Genomic DNA, 24,282 nt, shown 5'->3' on the forward strand with positions numbered 1-24,282 from the left:
TCGCAGTAACTTCAGGCTGGGCTGGTAAAGATGGAGCCAAGTCCAGAAGGTGGACCTCTGCTCTGGGGCTTAGTCTCCTGACTTGCCTAAGGCCGCGGTCACACGTACCGCTAGACGTCTGTTCATAACGCGACGCTAGTGCACAGGGGGAGGTCCTCGGCCGGAATACACATGCGTTTCCAGAGAAACGCATGCGATCGGCTTAACAATCGCATGCGTTTCCCTGGAAACGCATGTGCGTTCGGGCCAAGGACCTCCCCCTGTGTGCTAGCGGCACGTTATGACTGACGCCTAGCGGTACATGTGACCGCGGCCTAAGGTGTCAGGCTGCTGCCCTGAGACACCTCTGCTTCCTGCTTGTGCAGCACAGGTAGGTGCTGCACTCTCCTTTACTTCTGCTTAGACTCACTTAAAACTGCAGGACTCTCTGACTGACTTTTAATCTCCAGACTTAATCTGACCATGTGCTCCCGCCCACAATGGGTTTTTATATTCCCTTAGTGAGGTGGCAGCTCCCCCCAATCAGCTTCCAGCTTGCTTTACAGTAAAGAACACAGCATATCATTGGTTACAGGCAATAGAGATGTTAACTGTTGCCCTCCCAGGCAGTGGTCCCAGCTGCAATTACACAGTATCCCACTTTTGGAGACCTGCTAGAGAGGTGATCAGTCTCCCTAGGTGGCTCTTAACATGGAGGGGGCACTATTCGCGACAACAACCTACCCTATGCATCGGCAGGGTCGTTGCACATTTAAAGGGAACCAGTCACCAGGGAACTCATTTTCACTAAAGACAGGTTGCAGGAGCCCATTACCTGCATTGCAAATATGTCTTTCTGCTTTCTTAAGCATTTGCATTACAGTATAATTGTGTGTTATAACTTACCTAGCACCCTGACAGAATCCTCTGTGTAGTTCCAGGGGTTGGGCTTTGGTTTGGATGCATTCTATAAAAAACAACATGTGACTTGTCTGAGCTGCAGACTCCTCAAGCTCTCCGCCCCCACCTTTGTGCTTCTGTACAGCTCCTCACTCCCCCCACTGATGTCAGCTCACCAGGCTGGGACCTTTATGAAGGAGCAGGAGGGATGAGCTGTACAGAAGCACAAAGGTGGGGGCTGAGAGCTTGAGGAGTGAGCAGCACAGACAAGTCACATGTTGTTTTTTTAGAATGCATCCAAACCAAAGCCCAACCCCTAGGACTACACAAAAGATTGTATCATGGTGCAAGGTAAGTTATAACACACAATTATATTGTAATGCAAATGTTTAGAGAAAGCAGAAGGACATATTTGCACTGCAGCTGTAATGGGCTTCGGCAACCTGTCTTTAGTGAAAATGAGGTCCCTGGTGACAGGTTCCCTTTACATTTTCTGTATACAGCATGCATAGGAGTATACAACACAAGTTGTCATAGGTCCTACATGTAGACTATGCTTGTTGAGATATATTAATATGGAGGGATTTGGAGGGTCTTAGTTATGAGGAAAGATTAAAACAACTAGATTTATTTAGTCTGGAAAAGAGACGACTACGAGGGGACATGATTAATTTATATAAATATATGAATGGTCCATACAAAAAATATGGTGGTAAGTTGTTTCAGATTAAATCAAAAGACGAGGGGGCACTGTCTCCGTTTGGAGAAATTAAGGTTTAATCACCAGAGGCGACAGGGCTTTTTTACTATGAGAACGGTCAATCTGTGGAATAGCCTGCCTCAGGCGCTGGTCACAGCAGGGACAGCAGAGAACTTCAAGAAGGGTCTAGATGCCTTTTTACACCTAAATAACATTGATGGTTATGTTATGTAGAATTGTTTCTCCTAATCCCTTCCTCATCCAATCCCTTCTCTTCCTTAGTTGAACTTGATGGACAAGTGTCTTTTTTCAACCGTATAAACTATGAAACTATGATATAAACTGTTCAGGCACACTGCAGACACCTATTCATTTATTGGCTATGAAGTTTCATGTCAGCTGAGTGCAGAGGAATCAGCGTCATGGGAAGGCAGCACAAGGAGACTCCCTCACTCACAGTTTCCGTTGGCTTCCTGTCCACACACGAGGATGTCACACCAGGTGAAGTATTTCTATCAGGGGGAGCTGTGCTGGGGGATAGGAGCTCTGCACATGTGCGTGCACGGGGAGGCTGCTGCAGGGTGCATCCAGCTTCGCTTTCATCCACTGCCAGGGACCCTGAGTAATTGCATGAGTCTTCTCCCCCAGAACGTGGGCCCCACAGCTAGCAGCGCCCCCTGGCTGTCACAGATGACTAGAGCAACCGTAATTGTTACGCCCTTGCTAAGCAAACTACTGCTTTGTATTTTTAGTAATAATAATAATAATACTTTATTTATATAGCGCACACAGATTACGCAGCGCTGCACAAAGCATGTCAAATTGGTCCCTGTCCCCATGGGGCTCACAATCTAAGCAGTATGTTTTGGAGTGTGGGAGGAAACCGGAGGAAACTCACGCAAACACGGAGAGAACATACAAACCCTTTTGCAGATGTTGACCTGGATGGGATTCAAACCCAGGACCCCAGTGCTGCAAGGCAGAAGTGCTACTCACTCAGCCACCGTGCCACTCTTGTCTGGAGTCTGACGTGCACCATTTGAGGATATATAATACATAAGTCTCCTCTCCATATTACCTAGTGGTGTAACTAGAAGCTGATGGGCCCTAGTACAAAGTCTGTGCCGGGCCCCCGACTATAATATATGGTTTATAGTAATAGTCTTCTCATATGGGAAAGCGACACCATAAGGGCCCCCTAAACCTCTTGGGCCCTGGTGCGACCGCAACCTCTGCACCCCCTCAAGTTACGCCCCTGATATTACCGCAGTCCTTTCCATACCTCATAGCTGCCAGTATCTCTCTAGTGTGATGAGGACTTTATACTGCGGGGGGAGGGAGGGAGGGCTTGTACTATATATACGATACACTATGTACAATATAATAGTATTGTGATTGGAGTTCTGCATTTTGGTTGAGTGCCAAAATTTAAGGGGAGGGACTTGCCCAATTGCAGGTACGTGGGAAGAATTTATTTTGAGTCATTTTAAATACACATATTAAATATCTTAATATTCTCCCTGGTGTCCCGAATCTAATGACCGATTACACACCCCTGCCCGCCCGGGGATGCATCAGTTTTGTAGTGTTTATAGGCAAAACATGTTAAATTTGTTCCAGAGTTCTCAGAAATGTTGCAATGGAAATCCATTTGCGATTGGGCAAGCTCCTCCTTCGCAGAATTGCAACACAAATGTCGTGCGTGAATGCGACCAAACCGTTCAGTTTGGTACACCTCCGATATCTAGTATCCTGACATCGCAAGGGAAGAAGTTGAGGAAGGTGAGTACAATTTTTTTTATTTTACCTAGGACTGTTTATAGTTATTATGGGGAGTGCATATAGTTATAATAGGGGGACTATATATAGTTAGTTATTATAGGGGGGCTGTACAGGTGGTCCCCTACTTAAGAACACCTGACTTACATACGACCCCTGGTTACAAACGGACCTCTGCATTTTGGTAATTTGCTGTACTTTAGTCCTAGGCTACAATAAACAGCTGTAAGTTATCACAGGTGCCTGCAATTAAGATTTATAGTTTATAATGGTTCTTATGACAACAACATTTTTAAAATACAGTTGTCACAAAGACCAAAAATTTGGACTGGAGTTACAATAATAAAGTATACCGTTCCGACTTACATACAAACTCAACTTAAGAACAAACCTACAGAACCTATCTTGTACGTAACCCGGGGACTGACTGTATATAGTTAGTTATAGGCATCTGCATATAAGCCGTTGTTATTACAGGGGGCAGTATATAGTTATATGGGATCTGTATATAGTTAATGCTGGGGGGGAACTGTATATAGTTAACGCTGTGGGACTGTATAAAGTCAATTCTGGGGGCTGTATATAGTTAATGCTAGGGGGCTGTATATATTTATTATAGAGGTATTGTATATAGTTATTATGGTGGTGTTTATAGTTATAATAGGGGACTGTATACAGTTATAATATGGGAATGTATATAGTTAGTTATTATAGGTGGTTGTATATAGTTAATATATGGGGGTTGTATATAGTTGTTATAGGGGGACTGTATATAGTTAGTTGTTATAGGCGGCTGCATATAGTTATTATAGGGGGCTGAATATACCATAGTTATTACAGGAGGCTGTATATAGTTATAGGGGGCTGTATATATTTATAGTGGGTCTGTATATAGTTAATGCTTTGGGACTGTATAAAGTTAATACTGGGGGGCTGTATATATATATATATATATATATATATATATATATATATATATATATATATTATAGGGGGATTTTATGTAGTTATAATAGATGGACTGTAAATAGTTATTATAGGGGTCTGTATATAGTTATTATAGGGGGACTGTATATAGTTATTACAGGGGACTGTATATAGTTATTATAGGGGGCTGAATGTATTTAATGATGTGGGACTGTATATAGGTAATGCTCGGGGTCTGTATATAGTTAAGGCTGGAGGGCTGTATATAGTTATTACTGGGAGGCTGTATATAGTTATTGCTGGGGGCGGTATGTAGTGATTACTGGATGAGCTGCATACAGTGATTAGTGGGGGCTGTATATAGTTATTGCTTGGGGCCTTTATATAGTTATTGCTGGTGGCTGTATATTGTTATTGCTGGGGGCTGTATACAGTGATTACTGGGGGCTCTATATAGTTATTGCTGGGGGCCTGTATACATTACTGGGGGGGCTGTATATAGTGATTATTGGGGGGCTGTATATAGGACTGATTTGGCAAGCTCGGTGAAGCACTGCATAATCTGTGTGTGCTATATAAATAGAGGAATTATTATTTATTGCTGGGTGCTGTATATAGTTAGTGCTGGGGGGCTGTATACAGTGATTGCTGTTCCCGGTCTAGACTAAATTCACTGGGGGCCCCCACCAGAGTTTGTGCGCAGGGGCCCCCACCAACCTTAATCCGGCCCTGCATACAGTCAATCATACAAAAAGTTAAATCTTGTGCATTTTTAGACTGTGTAGCGTAAATTGTATGGAGTTGCTTGTGTTGTATCCATCGACCAGTCTAGATGTGACCCAAGAGTGCGTTCACACTTTCAGATGCAGTTTTTGAAGCCAAAAGCAGGTGTGAATGATAAGGAATGACAACATATCATTGTGAGGGGCGCTCACCCCTCTACCCGATTGTATACTGCGACCAGCCGGTGGGAAAGCAGCCCAAGGCTGGTGCCACACGCACCGCTTTGTCTGCGTTTGAAAATGTCTGCGTTTGCGTTTTGTCTGCGTTTGCGTTTTAAAACGCAGACAAAGCGGTGCGTGTGGCACCAGCCTAAGGGTGTTGCTATACAGTGCGTTCTTGGACCATTTGGGTCCGTTTTTAGACGGACTGAAAACGCATCCTTTGTTATACGCATGCTTTTTTGCATGTTTACCATGTGTTTGGCAGGTTTTAATCTGTTTCACAGCTGCCCACACTTCTAGAAATTAAGATAAACAGTTTCAAACCCGCCAAACGCATGGTGAACATACAAAAATGCATGCGTATAAAAAAGCTTGCGTTTTCAGTCCGTCTAAAACTCCCTGTGGGGCAGCACCCTATGGGTGCAGTCGCACCTCCCAACCCGTAATGCTCTGGGTGCTATAAATTTTAAGTGCCACTTGGACACCAAATCCAGTGAACAGGTGCAGCGGGAGTTCACTAGAAACGCACATGCGTTGGGCCAATGACATGCGCTAGTGCAACATCCCCCACCCGGGCCTAGCTTTTTTGGGCTTGGGGCCGTCTGGATTCCCTTTGGTACCCGTGTGGCTGGCTGGGCGCGGCCTAGCTCTCATCTGGGTCACGTTGCTGGGTATCGGAGGAACAGGCCTCGTCCACGCCTGGCAGATGTTCTGCAGGTAGATTGGATGAAAAGGAGGAAGATGCTGCAGATGAATGATAGTTCTCCCTGGGGCAACCACGATGTAGGTGTAGAGATCCTTGGGTGGATGGTAAATGGGGAGCCCTTGACGTTAGCAACTTCATGCCGGGATCACGCGGGGACAAGATATGTCAACCATAAACTAACTGCAACGGCAGATAACTATTCAACTTGTTCATGGTCGCTGGTTGGATGTGTTCTCACCAGGCTCTTAGAGGTAGAGACATACTGGCCTTAGTTGTAGGCCGTGTGTCTGGGCAGTGGGCCTTAGACACATGTGCTTTTTATGAAGTTTATGAAGAACCCAAAACTTTCCACCCTGAGGCTGTGTTAACACGAGCATAAACATTTGCATTTTGTAAACACATTGTTAACAGCTGTTTAATTAGGCAAATCTCTCTCCAGCGGTTGCAATGCGTTTTTAAACGCATGCATTAGACGCAACTTGTGACCGCACCCTTAGGGGGTGGAGATTGGGCGATTTTCTGGTTCTGGCATCTTTGTTATCAGAGTTGAGATGCCACTTATGATGACTGGGCTCGCTGCCATGTTGAGTTAATATGTGACCATGAGCCTGGTCTCTTGCACCTTGCCAGGTTTGGAAAGATTACCTTTCTGTTCGTTGTCCTCATCTCTTGTACTTCACCATGTCTCTGCCGCAGGGGGTTCCCCGCACCATTTTGGGTGCTATGGAGTTTGGGGACCGCATGGACGCCAAATCCAGTAAACAGGTGCTCCGGGAGTTCCTGAGGCGCGGATACAATGAGGTGGACACTGCGCATTTTTATAATGGAGGCGAGAGTGAGCGAATACTGGGAGACATGGGGCTTGGCCCTGGAGGTAAGTGGAGACGTGTACTGGGACCCTGCAATTCACAATAAGGGGGCTGTCGCATGGTGCGTTCTTGGAACGTTCTTGGTGCGTTTTTAGGCCAGTGACAGACATGGAGTTTTTGCCGCGTTCCTGCTGTGATTTCAGACGCCTTGAAAACGCACGTGTTTTCACAAATGTTTACTTGCGTTTGCGTTTTTACTTACGCAATGCTTGATGTGCGTTAATTGCATGCAGCTGTGTCTCATTGAATTTGTAAAAACAGAGTGATATTCTCCCTGCTGTTTGTGCATGTAATCACATGCGTTTCAAAATGCAGACCACAATGCAACAAAAAACGCACCTCAAAAAATGCAGACAAAAAAAAACGCAATGGAGAAAACGCCCAAATTAAGACACTTTAACCTAAAACTCATTGAAAAAGCCAATATGGAAATATGATGTATTTTTCTAGGATGTAAAAACGCAATGAAAAAAACGAAACAAAAACGCCATGTGTGTCACCGGTACTGAACACACTGAAAACACACCTGAGTGAATTCCCCCCCCCCCCTTGTTCAAATCAAACAAAATTGGTGTCAAACGTTTAATGAAAGTTTCCAGAGGTCATCAGAGGTCAACCAGCCCCCCCCCCCCCACATTACCCAAATCAAACAAAACTAGGACTGTACAATTCTGCTACGTTTGTGCTGGTTTGTGCTGCTTTTGTTTTGAATATATGAACAAAAAATTCAAGTTCAAAAGTTCAACCAGCCCCCCCCCCCACATTAACCGAAACTGGTGTCAAACATTAGTGCTACATTTGTGCTGGTTTGTGCAGCAAAAATTTTCGTTTGTGCCGCTATCATTTTTAAGGTATGTTCAGGTGTTTAGGATGAACTGGTAAAAATCAAACCTAGTGACACTTCCCTGGTTTGATCACCAGGAGGAGCTAGCAAACACATTGTACTTTGGAAGAACTGAACTCTGATGACCTCTGCAAAAAAGTATGAATATATTAAAAATGATAGCGGCACAAATGAAAATTTTTGCTGCACAAACCAGCACAAACGTAGCACTAATGTTTGACAACTGTTTTATTTGATTCGGTTGATGTGGGGGGGCTGGTTGAACTTTTGACCTTTAATTTTTTGTTCATATATTCAAAACAAAAGCAGCACAAACAAAATTTTGAGCAGCACAAACCAGCACAGACGTAGCAGAGTTTTGTTTGATTTGGGCAATGTGGGGGGGCTGGTTGACCTATGATGACCTCTGGAAACTTTCATTAAAATCTTAAAAATGATAACGGCACAAACGAAAATTTCTGCTGCACAAACCAGCACAAACGTTTGACACCAATTTTGTTTGATTTGGGGGCGGGGGGGCCAACTTCACTCAGGTCTAAAACACATGCGTTTTTGCATGTTTATCAACTACTAAGGCCGCGGTCACACGTTACGTTATGAACACGACGCTAGCGCACAGGAGGCGGGCCTAGGTCCAATCGCATATGCGTTTCCAGAGAAACGCATGTGATCAGGTTATCAATAGCATGCGTTGCTCTGGAAATGCATATGCGATTGGGGCAAGGTCCGTCCCTTGTGTGCTAGCATCGCGTTATGAACGCAACGCTAGCGGAACATGTGACCGCGGCCTAAGATAAATCAGGAAATGTTAATGCGTCAACATTGGCGTTTGGCTAAAGTGTTATTAACACATGCGGCACCATCGCGTTAACACTGCGTTTTGTAAGCGCAAATGTCAGCAGTAATGTAATTAGGCAAATCACCTCTCCTCTGCTGTTGTAATGCATTTCAAAACGCAATGAAAACGCAACAAAAACGCAATGATTGAATGCACCCTAAAAAATACCCAAATACCTAATGTGAGATGTCCTTGCCTTAGCAAAGTCGCCATATACTGCCCCTATTTGGTCCTGCAGCTGCTCAATATCTCCCTGAAAAGGAATGTTACCAATGATGACCAATCAAATGCCTTGTTATTGTGATATCGTACAGAGGTGCTGGTTGGATGATACACCTGAGCTGGACACTCCCAAAGGTTATATAAAACTTTTGTGTGGAAAATTTTTTCTATTTCTCCTGAGGTCTCTGCAGGGAGAGCCCAGAGAGTGCTGAGGCACAGGCCTCCTCTGGCCTTCAGCCATGAGGCACCTAAAGACCTCCATGACCAGGAGTCTGCCTCATCCTTCTGCTGAAGCAGCCGTCAATGTATCTCCAGCCTGAAGTTACCTTTACCAGGCTGTAAGCACCTTTTGTGGAACACTATCCAACCAGCCACCTCGACCCAGTTGATTGTTCCTGCTTCTTTTATTATTGCCATATTCCTGAATAAACAAACTAAGTTTAATGTTTAACATCCCTGGTCTCCAAGTGATCCCTGTATAAGGCTGATGCCCTCAAGGATGCCCCATTTACCACCACCAGGGATCCCTATATCTACATTGGGGGTGCCCCAAGGAGAAACATCCTACATCTTCAGCCTCTCCCTCCTTTTTCTTGTTCTTCCACCTGTTGGAGACCTGCCAGGCTGTGGACAAGGCCTCGTCCTATGGTATCCAGCACCGTCAACGCAGATGAGTGCTAGGCCGCTCTCAGCCAGCTACTCGGGTACCTTCGGGATCCAGAAGCACCCAAGCTAGGCCCCACCGGGGCCTAATCTTTTTCATGGTCTGGAGGCAACTGAATCCCTAGGTACCTGAGTGGCTGGTGAAACGTGGCCTAGCGCTTGTCTGTGGTCAGTGGTCAGAGGCCTCGTCCACAACCTGGCAAGTCTCTGACCGGAGGAAGCACAAAAAAGGAGGGAGGCTGAAGGGGCAACCCCAATGTAAAGGTAGGGATCCCTGGTGGTGGTGAAAGGGGCAACCTTGGTGGTAACAGCCTTACAAAGTGATTACTCGGAAGCAGTAAATGTCAAGCATTCAACTTACATTTCGTTTATTTGGAATTTGGCTACGGCCAAAACAGCAGTAACCTCAACTGGGTCGAGATGGCTGCTTGGATAGTGTCCCACAGGAGGTAATCACAGCCTGGTATAGGTAGCTTCAGGCTGGAGAGGATAGTTGGCTTTTTCATCATCAGGATGATGCAGATTCTTGAAGGTGGAGGTCTACTTGGGCTTGGGTTTACCCACAGGCCAAGTGTGTCAGGGCAGCGTGTCACAGGCACATGTGCTACTATGAAGCTCAGTGGAAAAAGACCTCAAACTTTCCAGCCACAAGGGGTTTTATTAACTCCCCTTGTAAGGTGGCAAGTTCATTGTCCAACCAGCATTCTCTTTACAATATCACAACAATAAGGCATCTCATTGGTTGCAAGAAATTACACATTCCTTCTCAGGTGGATAATTAACAGCTGTATTACCATTTCCAGACACTAGAGGGCTCCCTAGGTTGATCAGGCCTTTAGAGAAAACCCTATTGAATGGAGAGTGGATTTGATTTTGCAACACTGCATTGGCAGGGGTGTTGCAGTCATGGTGCTGGGTAGCAGGGAACAGAAAACTCGAAAACTCCAAGCCAGAAAAAGGCTAGGTGCCGGTGGGTGATGTTGCAGGAGAAATTGCTTATATTGAATGTATGTGAATGAGCACTGATCATTTTGATATGGAAAGCTGCCATTGTTGTTCTGCATGTGGACTGGAGACCCCAGACCCTCCCCAGTCTGCAGTGGCTTTTGGGGGGGTTCAAAGTGATCAACCCCTTTTAAATTAATCAATTATTTTCCTGCAGTGAAGATAGCCACTAAAGCAAATCCACTGGAGGGGAAGAAGAACCTGTCAGCAGAAACCGTGCGTCAGCAGCTAGAAGAATCACTGCAGCGGCTGAAGACCCCCAGCGTCCACATCTTCTACCTGCACTTACCTGACCACCAGACCCCTCTGGAGGAGACACTGGCCGCCTGCCAGGAGCTGTACCAGGAGGTAAAGTAGTCTCTGTCCTTCTTAAAACATGGGACCCCAATTCTCCAGAATGGTGCTGGCCCCAGTGTTGGCAATAAAATCTGGAGTGCAGTTGTAACAAACCTTCAGCTATGAGAAGCATCAGACCAAGACGGGTTCAAATGTAATTAGAATGTTATTGTTTACTAAAAAGCAAGCAGAGATATTTAAAATCCGAGGAACTGCAATGTAGTATGTTCACTGAACAATTTGTTGTATAATGAGCAGCTCTTTCCTTCTAGGGAAAGTTCAAGGAGCTGGGTCTATCCAACTACACGTCCTGGGAGGTGATGAAGATTTACTGCATCTGTAAAGAGAAGAACTGGGTGCTGCCGACCGTCTACCAGGTACTTTATAGAGCGGTGTGGGGGTCAGTGACACATCTGCAGCATGGTGGTCTCATATGGCACCCGGATTAGGACATTGATATGGATGGTGATTAAGATCAACCTAAAATTTCCATTACAGTTGCTCCCAAAGGTTCTGTTGTCGTCACGATACCGCAGTAGAGCGGCCTCAGGCTCCGGCGCTGTAACCCTAAGATCTAAGAATAGAGCAGAATACACATTATACTTATACGTGGCCTGAGCACATCAGAGCATTGGAAGGTCTTTGAGACATAGTCTCCCTATTGCGGCTAAAGGGGCTCATGTGATGGGGACATTAGTCTAATGGGGGTATGCGCTTCCCCTCTAGGGTGTGTACAACGCCACTTCCAGAAAAGTAGAGACGGAGCTGCTGCCCTGCCTGCGCCAACTTGGAATTCGCTTCTACGCCTACGGTCCGCTTGCCGGTAAGTGCTTTGACTAGTGTAGTGGACAGGCCACAGAGGGCGGCCATTTTGGCTGTGACATTCATAATGATTTTTGTTAGGATTGTGACTGCTGTCTTGTTCTGTACAGGGGGGCTGCTGACCGGAAGATACAGATATGAGGACAAGGATAAGGAGCAGGAACCTAGCAGATTTTTTGGCAACAAATGGTCTGAATACCACATGAAGAGGTAGGTATATAGGATATATTGTCTAATAATAGATTATTGGAGAAGTCACTGATGGGGTCTCCTGGCTGTGTGTACTCCCCTCATACAGATACTGGAAGAAGCAATACTTTCAAGGAATTGACCTTGTGCAGAAGGCATTGGAGGAGGCGTATGGCAAGGACAGACCCAGCCTGACGTCTGCTTCTCTCCGGTGGCTGTATCACCACTCCAAACTACAGGTGCGAGTATGGATTATCATCTATAGCTATGGGGTTTATTATTGGAGGGAGAACGGGGTCACCGACTTGGCTTACATATTGGAAGTGGCAGAATCTTCTGCAGCACTGTGGCCCACATTTATCAAAACTAGTGCAGTCTGTACTATGTGCAGTTTGCCGGTGTAGTGTGCAGGGGGCGCCAGATTCATCAAAACTGGCACTATTTCTTCCACTGCAATGCTCGGGAAGTGGGCTTTTTTTTTTTGTGCACTTTGCTCATGCTGTAGAATTGTGTCGCACGGCCGTAATAAATATGGTGCACGGTCGGACCAGCAGCACAGAGTATTTTAGTGTTTATTTTATTGTTGTATATTTCATTTGCTTCCAGGGCAGTCAGGGTGATGCTGTGATCCTGGGGATGTCCAGTATGGAACAACTAGTGAAGAATTTGGACGGAGCAGAAGGTGGCCCCCTGCTTCCACCTGTAGTCGCCGCCTTTGAAGAAACCTGGAACCTGGTCGCTCACGACTGTCCTAACTACTTCATGTAGACAGTGAACCATATCTGTCCTGTAATTACCTGCTGATTCTCATAAGCAAAATCTGCTACTTTATATCATGATCTGATACAACTCTACTCATGTTTTATCTGGCTGCTCTTTGGTGAGGGTTAGACCCGCTTGGTGACCTGTGTGGATCCTATCTGGACCGATGCTTTGTAATAGACCTCTCCTCACCGCTCTTAAAAAGGACCTGTCACCCTTAAAAACGGCACTAAAGTAAGCATCTCCTAGTGCTACAACAGTCCCAGCAGTGTTACACTGCTAGCGTTATCGGAAACCTCTGATAACACTAACAAACACTGCTGCGCTGTACACTAGAAGTGCCGGACCGCTGTCAAAGCGGTCCGACGTATTCATGAGGGGGCAGTCCGAGGCGCTGCCTCTTCCCCCAGACCGTCCCTCCTATCGGAAGTTTCTGATAAGGCTAGCAGTGTAACACTAGTGTGTCTGTTGTAACACTAGGAGCTGCTTACTTTAGTAAGCAGCTCCTAAGACCGTTTTTAATGGTGACAGGCCCTCTTTAAGTCACCACATCATTGCAGTAAATATCTTAAAGGGGTTATCCGAGTTTAGGAATAATTTAGGGCCAGGCTGAGGCGGCTATTTAAAAATAATAAGCGTGTACTTACCACCTCCGACGCTGCTGATGTCCCGTGCCGCGGTCCGTCTGATCTGTGTGCCGGTTTGTACAGCGCTTACAACGCTGAGAGATAGGGACGGATGGGAGGAGCCGGCCACCTCGCCCTCCAGATGCTCCCTGTGCGCGGCTTCTGTGTCCCTGTAAACTAACAGGGGCACGGATCAGCCGGACCGCGGTGCGGGACATCAGCGGCGCCGGAGGAGGCAAGTGTACGTTTATTATTTTTAAGTAGCCTGACCCGGCCCTAAGTAACTTCTTAAACCCTAGTAACCCCTTTAATTAAAAGTTGAAAACAGAATATTTTGATTCCACAAAATTCAATTTATTACCAGCCCATGTATCGGAACTGAGTCACTGCACAATGGGGAGAAGAAACACAGAAGGAGAAATGCAGTCGATCTTTGATGAAAGAGGAGGAGCTTAATTAAGGGACTGTATGTGTTTATAATAGCATTGGTCTATCCTTAAAAAAAGACATCAGATGGATAAGGTTTGACTTTGGCACCTTGAAGGGGTACTGCCATTTCAGCAAATTAATGTTATTGTTTGTACTATAAAAAAAGGGATAATTTTTCAATATATTTTATGTATCAATTCCTCACTGTTTGCTAGATCTCTGCTTGCTGTTATTCTATAGGAAGCTTCTATGTTTACTTCCAGTGGACAGAAATCTGACCATGGTCACACAGGTGGACGTCCCGTTAGTATCACAGAGAGTAATCAGATCTGTGTGACATAACGAGCCGTGCACCTGTATGACCATGGTCAGATTTCTGTCCCCTGGAAGTAACATAGAAGATTTCTATAGAATGACAGCAATCAGAGATCTAGAAAACTGTGAGGAATTGATACAGAAAGTATATTAGAAAATAATATAACTGTTTATGGTACAAACAATAACATTTATTTCCTAAAATCAGGGATAGCCTTTAAAGAGTTATTCCCACGAAGACAAGTTTCTTAAATGTACTCAAGATAACAAAATAAAACATTCTCTAATTCACTGTTATTAACAAAAAATAAAGCATTTTACAGACAAAATTCCAACCTGTCTCTATCAATCCTGGTGTTAACTATTTTAGTTGCCTCTGGTTTCCGACCCTGGATCTTCTGACTATAGGGTCAGCCATCTTGCCTGACGCTGTGAAGCTTCTCTCTCCCTCTGCTCCCTGCAGCGGCCCCTCCATTCCAGGATGAGCTCACACTGATACACACTGACTTCCTGCCTGCAAACAACAGCAGCAGCGAGAGGAGAGCTATAAGCTACTGGCAGATAAGTTCTTGATCCGGGGAGGGGGATAGTGTGAGAGAGCAGAGATATAGCAGAGCTGAGAGTGTCATAATGTGTTATATGCATCTCATGGATCTCATAATCTCATCTCTGATCTGTCTCATCTCTCTTTCTATGTGTCAGATACTAGTGAATGTTCAGAAGCCAAATGAAAGTGTAGATAAACCTGTATCATGATAATCTAAGCACTGATAATCTGTGTGTCACCAGCCTTATACTCCTCCTCCCCTTCCCTCCAGGTGGCCCATATATACTAAGGGTGAAGACACACATGGCGTTTTTAGGCCGTTTTTAGTTAGTGCGTTTTCAGATCGTTAAAAAATGCATGCGTTTTTTGAAAACGCATGCGTTTTTGACAGGTTTGAGCAATTATCTTAATTCAAACTGGTCAAAAACGCATGCGTTTTTAAAAAACGCATGCGTTTTTAACGATCTGAAAACGCACTAACTAAAAACGGCCCAAAAACGCCATGTGTGTCTTCACCCTAAGTGTGACCTGGTGGAGATTTTTACTATAGTAAATGTGGCGGGCCCGAGCATTTACACCTCTACCCTCCCAGTGCCTGCCTTATTCCCAACATGCACAATTGGCATGCAAGGTTGGGCATCTGTGATTTGGCAAGTCCCATTATCGCAGCATTTGTGTTGCGTTTCAAAATGCAATACAAACTCTGCATACGAACACGTCCTAATAATTTATTTACAACAAGTTTGCTGAAAGTACTGACTTTTACATTTATGTTGCGTTTTATAAACACAAACGATAACAGTAATATAATCAGGCGAATCACCTCTCCTCTGTTGTAATGCATTTCAAAACGCAAACAAAACGCAACATGTGAATGCAGCCAATGGCATGCACATGGCATGTTACCTGCCGCAGCGATCGGAGGGAGGGGCTATTAATCATTTAGGGCGTTTTTCAGGTTCTGGCCTCTTTGTTATCTTAGTTAATATGACACTTATGATTCCTGGGCTCGCTGCCATGTTGAGTTAATACATGACCAGGAGCCTGGTCTCTTGCACCTTGTCGGGGCCGTAGAAGGTTGGCTTGTCTCTCCGTCTTGTCCTCATCTCTCTTCACCATGTCTCTGCCCCGCACCGTTCTGGGTACAATGGAGTTTGGGCGCCGCATGGATGCCAAATCCAGTGAACAGGTGCTAATGGAGTTCCTGAGGCGCGGATACAATGAGGTGGACACTGCACATATTTATGCTGATGGAGAGAGCGAGCGAATATTGGGGGACATGGGGCTTGGCCCTGGAGGTAAGTGGAGACGTGTACTGGGCCTGGATCAACAACATACTATGGGGCACATTTATTTACCCAGTCCTGTCGCGTTCCCCGATCCGGACGGTCAGACGTAGGTGAAGTCCGGCGCGATTTACGTAGCTTGTTCGCCAGAGATCCTGCAAGTGTCGCTTCCCCGCTGAGGTCCGCCGGAGTTCACCTTCTTCTCCCCGGTGCTTGTAAGTGCATGTCTTCAGACACAATTTGCGATCGCCAACGGCCCGCTCCCCGATTTGTGTTGCGTGAAATCCGGCGCTGATGTGCCAAAATCAGATCGTGTGTGCCAAAAACCCCTGTTAAATGCGGGAAACCCCACGAAAATGCGATCCGCGGACCCTTAGTAAATGAGCCCCTATATCTACCATTCCTCTAGACACCAACTCCCCAGCCTGCACTGCACAGGGAGCAAAAGATTGCATTTATCTGTTCTACAGGCTCTTTCCCCAGCCGATAACCGAGAGCAATAGCTTATATTGAATGGATGTGAATGAGTTTTCATTGATGTCCTGCAATGGCCCTTCATGGCTAATGGCTGCTGTGAGACCCGTGACCTCCCCCAATCTGCATAACAATTAAAACCCTTTAAATGAATGATTAATTTTCCTGCAGTGAAGATAGCGACTAAAGCAAATCCACTGGAGGGGAAGAACCTGTCAGCAGAGAGCGTGCGTCAGCAGCTAGAAGCCTCACTGCAGCGGCTGAAGACCCCCAGCGTCCACATCTTCTACCTGCACGTACCTGACCACCAGACCCCCCTGGAGGAGACACTGGCCGCCTGCCAGGAGCTGTACCAGGAGGTAAAATCATGTCTGTCCTGCTCAAGACATGGCCCCCCCCACCCAATTTTCGAAATTGGTGCTGGCCCCAGTGGAGTAAATAAAATATAGAGTTCAGATTGCTAAACTGCTTGACTGCGTGCAATTGTAACAAACCTTCAGCTGTGAAATCAGAACAAGTTCAACTGTACAAAGAATGCTGTTTACTTAAATCAAGCAGAGATATTGAAAATCTGAGGAATTGCAATATAATATAATCAATAGAACAATTTGTTGGGTAATAAGCAGCTATTTCCTTCTAGGGAAAGTTCAAGGAGCTGGGTCTATCCAACTACGTGTCATGGGAGGTGATGAAGATTTACCGCATCTGTAAGGAGAAGAACTGGGTGCTGCCGACCGTCTACCAGGTACAGGTGGTCCCCTACTTAAGGACACCTGACTTACAGATGACCCTAGTTATAGACGGACCCCTCTGTCCACTGTGACCTCTGATGAAGCTCTCTGGATGTTACTATAGTCCCAGACTGCAATGATCAGCTGTAAAGTGTCTATAATGAAGCTTTATTGATAATCTTTGTTCCCATTACAGCAAAAAACTTTGAAACTCCAAATGTCACTGGGGCAAAAAAAAAAATTTGTCTAGAACCGCAATTATAAAATTGTGAATTAGACTCACCGGTAATTCGGTTTCCATCTAGTCCTCCATGACGGCCCACTAGGAGGATGACCCTTGACCTCTGTAGGGACAGGAAGCAGAGAGGTTAAAAGCCTCCCCCCACATCCTCCCGCCAGTGTCTACCAAATAACTACACCGGTGGAAGATACAACATATTTTTATTCTGTCTTGTTAGAATCACATACAGAATTTTCAAAGAAGTGAAAGAAACATGGGAGGGAAAAATATATAGGCCGTCATGGAGGACTAGATGGAAACCGAATTACCGGTGAGTCTAATTCACAATTTCCATAACGTCCCCCATGACGGCCCACTAGGAGATCTACAAAATTAGTAGAGTTAGGGTGGGACCACAGCCTGGAGAACCTTCTGACCGAAGGCGAGATCCTGTGAGTTGGGTAAGTCCAGCCGATAGTGTTTTGCAAAGGTGGATGAAGAAACCCAGGTGGCGGCTCTGCAGATTTGTTCAAGAGAAGCGCCCCTCTTCTCTGCCCAGGAGGCGGATATGGCTCTGGTGGAATGGGCTTTAAGGTTAGGAGGAACTTCCTTCCCCTGTTCTGTGTAACAGGAGGCTATGGCAGTCTTTAACCATCTGGCGATCGTGGTTTTGGATGCCTTTACCCCTTTGTTCTTCCCCTGAAACTGAACAAAGAGATTGTGATCTTTGCGCCAAGGTTTCGTAGCTTTTAAGTACTCTAAGACCGAGCGCCTTACATCCAGGGAATGCCACTCCAATTCCTTGCTTGAAGAAGGATTCCCGTAGAATGATGGAAGAATTATTTCTTGGTTCTTGTGAAACCTGGACGCCACTTTAGGAACAAAGCTTGGATCCAGAGTCAAAGTTATCCTGTCAGGGAGAATACACATATAGGGTTCTCTAATAGAAATGGCTTGGAGTTCCCCCAGCCTTCTAGCTGAGGTCACAGCTACTAATAAGGAAGTTTTTAAGGTTAGGTTTTTTATACTAGCGTCTTTTAAAGGCTCAAAGGGAGGCCTGGAGAGAGCATCTAGAACCAGGGAGAGATCCCAGGAGGGAACCCGTTTCAGAACCTGAGGCCTAATTCTATTTGCAGCAGCAATAAATCTTTTGACCCACCTGTGGTCCGCCAGGGGTTGGTCGAAGAATGCGCTCAGAGCCGAAATTTGGACTTTCAAAGTGCTAGTAGAAAGACCAATTTCTAGTCCTTTTTGCAGGAAGTCTAGTACCTGTAAAATATTTGGGTTAGACTGAGAGGGGGGATTAGCCCCACAAAAGGTCACAAACTTTTTCCATATCTTATGGTATATGGCGAAAGTAACCTTTTTCCTACTTGCCTTCAACGTAGTTATTACGGCCCGAGAGAGACCTTGGGACCTTAGGAACTCGAACTCAGGATCCAAGCCGCCAGACGGAGTCTTCCTGGATCGGGATGGAAAATCGGACCTTGGTATAGCAGGTCCTTCTGAATCGGTAGAATAAAGGGTTGCTGGACAGATAGGGACCTCAGCAGTGGGTACCAGCTTCTTTTTGGCCAGTTTGGGCAGATCAGGATCACCCTTGACCGGTCGAGCAAGATTTTCCTGAGTACTCTCGCAATTAGGGGAATTGGGGGAAAGGCATACATAAGACTTCCGCTCCAACGATGGCTGAACGCGTCCAAGTGATCTCTGGACTCGCCGGCCTCCAGAGAGAAGTATTGTTGGCATTTTGAATTCTCCCTCGTGGCGAATAGGTCTATTTGGGGCATGCCCCAGACGCTGGTTAGATGTAGGAAGATTTCCTGGTTGAGACACCATTCGTTCGGTAGGATCTCTCTCCTGCTGAGATAATCCGCTTCTCTGTTGAGGGATCCCTTCAAATGAGTGGCAGAGATGGAAAGGATGTTTTCTTCCGCCCACTGGAAGATGGTACGAGCCAGACTCGATAATACTGGAGATCTTGTACCCCCTTGTCTCCTTAAATAGGACACTGTCGAGACGTTGTCCGAGAGAATGTGGATATGATGATCCCTCAGATAGGCTGTGTTCGATCTTAGCGCTTCCCAGACCGCTCTTAACTCCCTGTAGTTTGAGCTGCTTTTTGCTTGGGCTAGAGTCCAGGACCCCTGCTCGTAGTGGGAAGGAAGGATTGCTCCCCAGCCTGAGCTGCTTGCGTCCGTCACTATGGTGATGGTTGGGAGGTGGTGCCAACATACTCCTTTCTCTAGGTTCCTTGATTCCATCCACCACAGCAGGTCCCTCTTTACAAAGGAAGGAATCCGGATCTTCTTGTCTAGACCTGAAGACTTCCTGTTCCAGAGGGTTAGGATCCAACTCTGAAGGATCCGAGTATGGCTCTGACTCCAGGCGACCGCAGGAAGGCATGCTGTGAGGAGCCCCAGGATCTTCATCGCCTGTCTGACTGGTACAGAGTCCTTCCGTCTGAATGAACGAATCTGATGCCTTATGTTGGATATTTTCTCCTGAGGAAGAAAAGACATTTGGTGAGTTGAGTCTAGAATGATCCCTAGAAAGGTCTTTCGAGTGGAGGGTACTAAACTTGATTTTTTCAGGTTGATTAACCACCCCAACTCTGTTAAAATTCTTAGGGAAGACTCTCTTGCCAAGATTAGTTTTTGATTGTCTTTCCCTATAATTAGCAAATCGTCTAGGTAAGGGATGATTGATATGTCTTGTAGTCTTAAAAAGGCTACCACCTCCACCATGATCTTGGTAAAGACCCTTGGAGCCGATGAAATACCGAATGGAAGTGCACGGAATTGAAAGTGTAAGACAGAGCCCTCGGGAGAGAGAACCGAGAATCTTAGGAATCTCTGAGATGAGGGGTGAATAGGTACATGGTAATATGCGTCTTTTAGGTCTAAAGTGCACATATAGGAGCCTGTGTGAATAAGTTGGGTAGCTGTTCTTACCGACTCCATGCGAAATCTTCTGTAAACGATGAAGCGGTTTAGCTCTTTCAAGTTGATAATTAGGCGATTTGATCCGTCTGGTTTTTTGACGAGGAACAACGGGGAGTAGAATCCCAATTTTTCTTGTTCTTGAGGGACCGGCACCACCACTCCCATGTGGATTAGATGAAACACTTCCTGCCAAATGAAGGAATGTGTAGAATGAGAGAGAGAGGGTAAGGGAGCGACAAACCTTGGAGAAGGGGGGGGTGATGAGAATTCTATCCTGTAGCCTGATTCCAAGATAGATAGTACCCAGGGATTCGAGGTGACCTTTGTCCACTGGGATAGGAATCCCAGGAGACGCCCCCCCACTCTGGCGTCATTGTTTCTTGTTTCCTGGACCCTCTGGGAGGTTAGAGAAAAGGAAACCCCTTCCCCTTCCTCCTTTGGGATAACTCCACCGTCCTTGCTTACCTTTGCCACGGTAAGTCTCTCCGGTGTTCCTAAAAGGACGAAAGGAAGATTTCTTGGGTACTGTTTTGGACTCTGGAAATCCCCTTTTTCTGTCGGACGCCTTTTCGAGTATAGCGTCCAATTCGGGTCCGAACACAAAGTCTCCGGAGAAAGGAATGCTGCACAATTTGGATTTAGAGCGGATGTCCCCGCTCCACTGTTTCAGCCATAAGGCCCTCCTGGTGGCATTGGTAAGAGCTCCTTCTTTTGCAGCAAACCTTATTCCTTCGGCAGATGCGTCAGCAAGGAAGGCAGTAGCAGATCTTAACAATGGTATGCTTTCCAGTAAGTCTTCTCTGGGAGTACCCTCCCGGATATGGGACTCTAATTTCCCCAGCCAGAAATATAGTGTTCTTGCTACCGAAGTGGCTCCTAAGTTCGATTTTAGGCTTAGCATGGAAGTTTCCCACGCTTTCTTTAAAAGGGCTTCTGATTTCCTGTCCATTGGGTCTCTTAGCTGAGCCGAATCTTCAAAGGGCAGGTCCATCTTCCTAGAGACCTTGGAAACCTGTACATCAACTTTGGGGAACGAGTCCCAATCCTTTGACTCTTCAGGGTCGAAGACTAAGCGTTTCCTGAAATTCTTAGAGACCGCGATTTTCCTCTCAGGGTCTCTCCATTCCTGACTAATTAGACCCCTAAGGGTATCATTGAGGGGAAAGACACGCTGTTTCCTGGCTTTGAGTCCCCCAAATAGTTCATCTTCGCGAGAAAGAGGGGGTTCCTCGTCCTCGAGGTTCAATGTATCTCTCATAGCTTTCAGAAGATCGTCCAGATCCTCATTTTGGAATAAGTAGCGGGAACATGTTGCCTGCTCACGATCCTGATGATCCTGGTCTCCCGCCAGAGAGCAGGAGGGAGAGTCTGAAATACACCCCTCTTCTTCCTCTGAGGAGGAAGCCGATACTATCCGAGCTTTCTTACGTGGGGGTGGGGCTCCCTGCGTAGCCGCCGCCACTGAAGAAACCACCTTCTCGTCTATAAAGGACTTAAGCTCGTCCATAAAAGACGTTTTCTCCTCCCGCATGAATTCTTCTATGCAGAGTCTGCAGATCGGTTTCTTATAGCCCTCTAGTAGTGTACGGAAGCACATACTGCATTTTTTAACAGGAATCCTGCTTTTTTCAGGTTTTTCTCTACTCTTTTCCTTTCCTGATTTCTCTTCCTTGCCTTTCCCCTTAGAAACTTGCTCCTAGGGAAGGAAGGCAAGGAGACAATGACTTGGAGCTCACACAAAAAACAGTTGTATATGTTGCCATACAGCACCACTCACGTGCACCGGGGGGTGGAGTAGGCCCAAGTCTGCCTCATCAGCCATTATGATGTCTGGGACGGCCGGCCAAGAAGAAAACGAGTCATAGACCTCAGACCAACTGACTACCCGCTATTTGAGGATTTAAATACCTGCATGGGGAGCCCATCCCCCTGTCGGTGGCTCCTACTGCGTCCCGCGCCCGGTCCGCGGTCACTTCCGGTCGCGACCGGAAGTCGTCATCGAACAGGGGGAATTCTGGGAAACGTAGTTTCCTGCGTCCGCGCGAGAGTCTGGTGACCAGCCCGCCGGAGAGGACGCCAGCCGGAACGAAGATAACGTCCAGGGAGAGCCCGCAGCCGCCGGGCTAACCGAGGATCTGTCCGGAGGGGAACTTGGACCGCAGTCGGCGTAACCCCAGGTAAGGCTTGGTGAGTATGGAGATCCTTCTCCGTTTTTTTTTTTTTTTTTTTTTTTCCAAAACGTCCCCCCCCCCCTTAGGAGGAGAGAGACCCTCTCTTGACCTGACCCCTGTAGGGACAGGAAGACACTGGCGGGAGGATGTGGGGGGAGGCTTTTAACCTCTCTGCTTCCTGTCCCTACAGAGGTCAAGGGTCATCCTCCTAGTGGGCCGTCATGGGGGACGTTATGGAAATATGCAGTTTCGACTTACATACAAAAATTCAACTTAAGAACAAACCTACGGAACCTATCTTGTACGTAACCCAAGGACTGCCTGTACTTTATTGGGGGTCAGTGACACATCCACAGCAGGGTGGTCTTATACGGCAGGTCCATTGGTATCATAGAGACCTTTGTGGATCCAAATCCTCATCTACACCCGGATTAGTACATTGATATGGATGATGACAACGTCTCTGTTGTCGTTACAATGCCTCAATAGTGCAGCCTCAGATCTCCGAAAAGAGCAGCTTACACATTATACGTGGCCTGAGCACATCAGAGCATTGGAAGGTCTTTGTGACATAGTCTCCCTCTTGCAGCTAAAGGGGCTCATGTGATGGGGACATTAGTCTAATCAGGGTATGCGCTTCCCCTCCAGGGTTTGTACAACGCCACATCCAGACAAGTCGAGACGGAGCTGATCCCCTGCCTGCGCCAACTAGGAATTCGCTTCTACGCCTACAATCCACTGGCCGGTAAGTGCTTTGACCTGTGCAGTGGACAGGCCACAAGGGGCGGCCATTTTGGCTGTGACATTCATAATGATTTTTGTTAGGATTGTGACTGCTGTCTTGTTCTGTACAGGGGGGCTGCTGACCGGAAGATACAGATATGATGACAAGGATAAGGAGCAGGAACCTAGCAGATTTTTTCTCACTAAATGGTCTGATTTAAACAGAAGCAGGTCAGTATACAGGATATTTATAATAGAATACTAGGGAAGTCACTGATGGGGTCTCCTGACTGTATGTACTCTACCATACAGATACTGGAAAAAACAATACTTTGAAGGCATTGACCTTGTGCAGAAGGCATTGGAGGAGGCGTATGGCAAGGATAGACCCAGCCTGACGTCTGCTGCTCTCCGCTGGATGTATCACCACTCCAAACTACAGGTGCGAGTATGGGTTATCATCTATGACTATGGGATTCATTCTAGGGGGGAAAACGGGGTCACAGACCTGGCTTACAAAGTAAAAGTGGTAGAATATTCTGCAGCAAAGGCATTCCCCCTAGGCCTTGAAAAAGAAAAATAATTAAAAAAAAAAAACTGAAATATTTTGTGCTGCTGTGGAGTCAGGACGTTTTTTTTAAAAATTTTACTGTTATACATTTCTTTTGCTTCCAGGGCAGTCAGGGCGACACTGTGATCCTGGGGATGTCCAGTAAGGAGCAGCTGGTGCAGAACCTGGATGGCGCCGAGGGCGGGCCCCTGCTTCCACCTGTAGTCGCCGCCTTTGACGAAGCCTGGAACCTGGTCGCTCACGACTGTCCTAGCTATTTCCGCTAAACAGCAAACTTTTTCGGTCCTGTAATTATCTTTTAGCAGATCTGCTGCTTTATATTGTGATACAACTCTACTCATAAGTTTCCGGCTCTTTGATGAGGAGTAAACCCTCTGTCCACTACGTAGTTTTTTTTGTTTCATTTGGTGACCCGTGTGGATCCTATCTGGACAGATGTCATGGACCTACCCTTCCCATTTGGTCATCACTCTTAAGTCATCAATATGTGTGAACTTGCACCAAATCCCCTACTTAGTAGGCGGTCCCCTACTTAAGAACACCCGACTTACAGACGACCCCTAGTTACAGACACACCTCTGGAGATTGGTAATTTACTGTACTTTAGTCCCAGGCTACAATAATCATCTGTAAGAATTATTAAATGTGTCTGCAATTCAGATTTATTGTTAATCCAGTTTCTTATCACAAACCAAAAGTTTTAAAAATCCAATTGTCAAAGAGACAAAAAAAAATTTTGGCTAGGGCTACAATTATAAA

General features: G+C 46.2%; 3 protein-coding genes across 6 annotated transcripts; 2 read left to right on the forward strand and 1 right to left on the reverse strand.

Moving 5' to 3' along the window:
• The first annotated feature begins 1,972 nt into the window (after window positions 1-1,972).
• Window positions 1,973-13,775, forward strand: LOC140134712 (aflatoxin B1 aldehyde reductase member 2-like). 2 transcript variants are annotated; one of them, XM_072155219.1, is made up of 8 exons: window positions 1,973-2,080; window positions 6,632-6,809; window positions 10,534-10,724; window positions 10,985-11,089; window positions 11,439-11,535; window positions 11,645-11,744; window positions 11,833-11,962; window positions 12,330-13,775. In XM_072155219.1, the coding sequence occupies exons 1-8, from the start codon at window positions 2,069-2,071 to the stop codon at window positions 12,489-12,491; spliced, it is 975 nt and encodes a 324-aa protein (XP_072011320.1). In that variant the 5' UTR covers window positions 1,973-2,068; the 3' UTR covers window positions 12,492-13,775. The 2 variants fall into 2 exon arrangements, with proteins under 2 accessions (XP_072011320.1, XP_072011318.1); XM_072155217.1 differs by lacking the exon at window positions 1,973-2,080 and having other exon boundaries at window positions 6,542-6,809.
• Window positions 13,776-15,420: 1,645 nt separating this feature from the next.
• Window positions 15,421-24,182, forward strand: LOC140134713 (aflatoxin B1 aldehyde reductase member 2-like). Its single transcript, XM_072155220.1, has 7 exons — window positions 15,421-15,700; window positions 16,334-16,521; window positions 16,803-16,907; window positions 22,878-22,974; window positions 23,084-23,183; window positions 23,265-23,394; window positions 23,628-24,182. Exons 1-7 carry the CDS (start codon window positions 15,520-15,522, stop codon window positions 23,787-23,789), a joined length of 963 nt encoding a protein of 320 aa, XP_072011321.1. The 5' UTR covers window positions 15,421-15,519; the 3' UTR covers window positions 23,790-24,182.
• On the reverse strand, window positions 17,310-20,000 carry LOC140134711 (uncharacterized). Of its 3 annotated transcripts, none has more exons than XM_072155215.1 (2): window positions 18,491-20,000; window positions 17,310-18,382 (listed from the first exon to the last, which is right to left on the reverse strand). In XM_072155215.1, exons 1-2 carry the CDS (start codon window positions 19,517-19,519, stop codon window positions 17,516-17,518), a joined length of 1,896 nt encoding a protein of 631 aa, XP_072011316.1. In that variant the 5' UTR covers window positions 19,520-20,000; the 3' UTR covers window positions 17,310-17,515. The 3 variants fall into 3 exon arrangements, with proteins under 3 accessions (XP_072011316.1, XP_072011315.1, XP_072011317.1); XM_072155214.1 differs by having other exon boundaries at window positions 17,311-17,818; window positions 17,891-19,999; XM_072155216.1 differs by having other exon boundaries at window positions 17,312-18,023; window positions 18,273-19,998.
• Window positions 24,183-24,282: the final 100 nt, after the last annotated feature.

The sequence above is a fragment of the Engystomops pustulosus genome, chromosome 6 (genome assembly GCF_040894005.1).
Source record: "Engystomops pustulosus chromosome 6, aEngPut4.maternal, whole genome shotgun sequence".
Lineage (NCBI taxonomy): Eukaryota > Metazoa > Chordata > Amphibia > Anura > Leptodactylidae > Engystomops > Engystomops pustulosus.

What these genes read in the sequence shown, in the direction of transcription:
- LOC140134711 (XM_072155214.1), bottom strand. Translation starts at nt 19,519, where the DNA reads ATGCCTTCCTGCGGTCGCCTGGAGTCAGAGCCATACTCGGATCCTTCA. An exon ending in TGGAGTGGCATTCCCTGGAT is followed by an intron (nt 17,819 to 17,890) that starts GTAAGGCGCTCG and finishes CTCTTTGTTCAG; the next exon opens with TTTCAGGGGAAGAACAAAGG.
- LOC140134712 (XM_072155217.1), top strand. Translation starts at nt 6,617, where the DNA reads ATGTCTCTGCCGCAGGGGGTTCCCCGCACCATTTTGGGTGCTATGGAG. An exon ending in TGCTGCCGACCGTCTACCAG is followed by an intron (nt 11,090 to 11,438) that starts GTACTTTATAGA and finishes CTTCCCCTCTAG; the next exon opens with GGTGTGTACAACGCCACTTC. An exon ending in CGCCTACGGTCCGCTTGCCG is followed by an intron (nt 11,536 to 11,644) that starts GTAAGTGCTTTG and finishes TGTTCTGTACAG; the next exon opens with GGGGGCTGCTGACCGGAAGA.
- LOC140134713 (XM_072155220.1), top strand. Translation starts at nt 15,520, where the DNA reads ATGTCTCTGCCCCGCACCGTTCTGGGTACAATGGAGTTTGGGCGCCGC. An exon ending in CATGGGGCTTGGCCCTGGAG is followed by an intron (nt 15,701 to 16,333) that starts GTAAGTGGAGAC and finishes ATTTTCCTGCAG; the next exon opens with TGAAGATAGCGACTAAAGCA. An exon ending in GCCAGGAGCTGTACCAGGAG is followed by an intron (nt 16,522 to 16,802) that starts GTAAAATCATGT and finishes ATTTCCTTCTAG; the next exon opens with GGAAAGTTCAAGGAGCTGGG.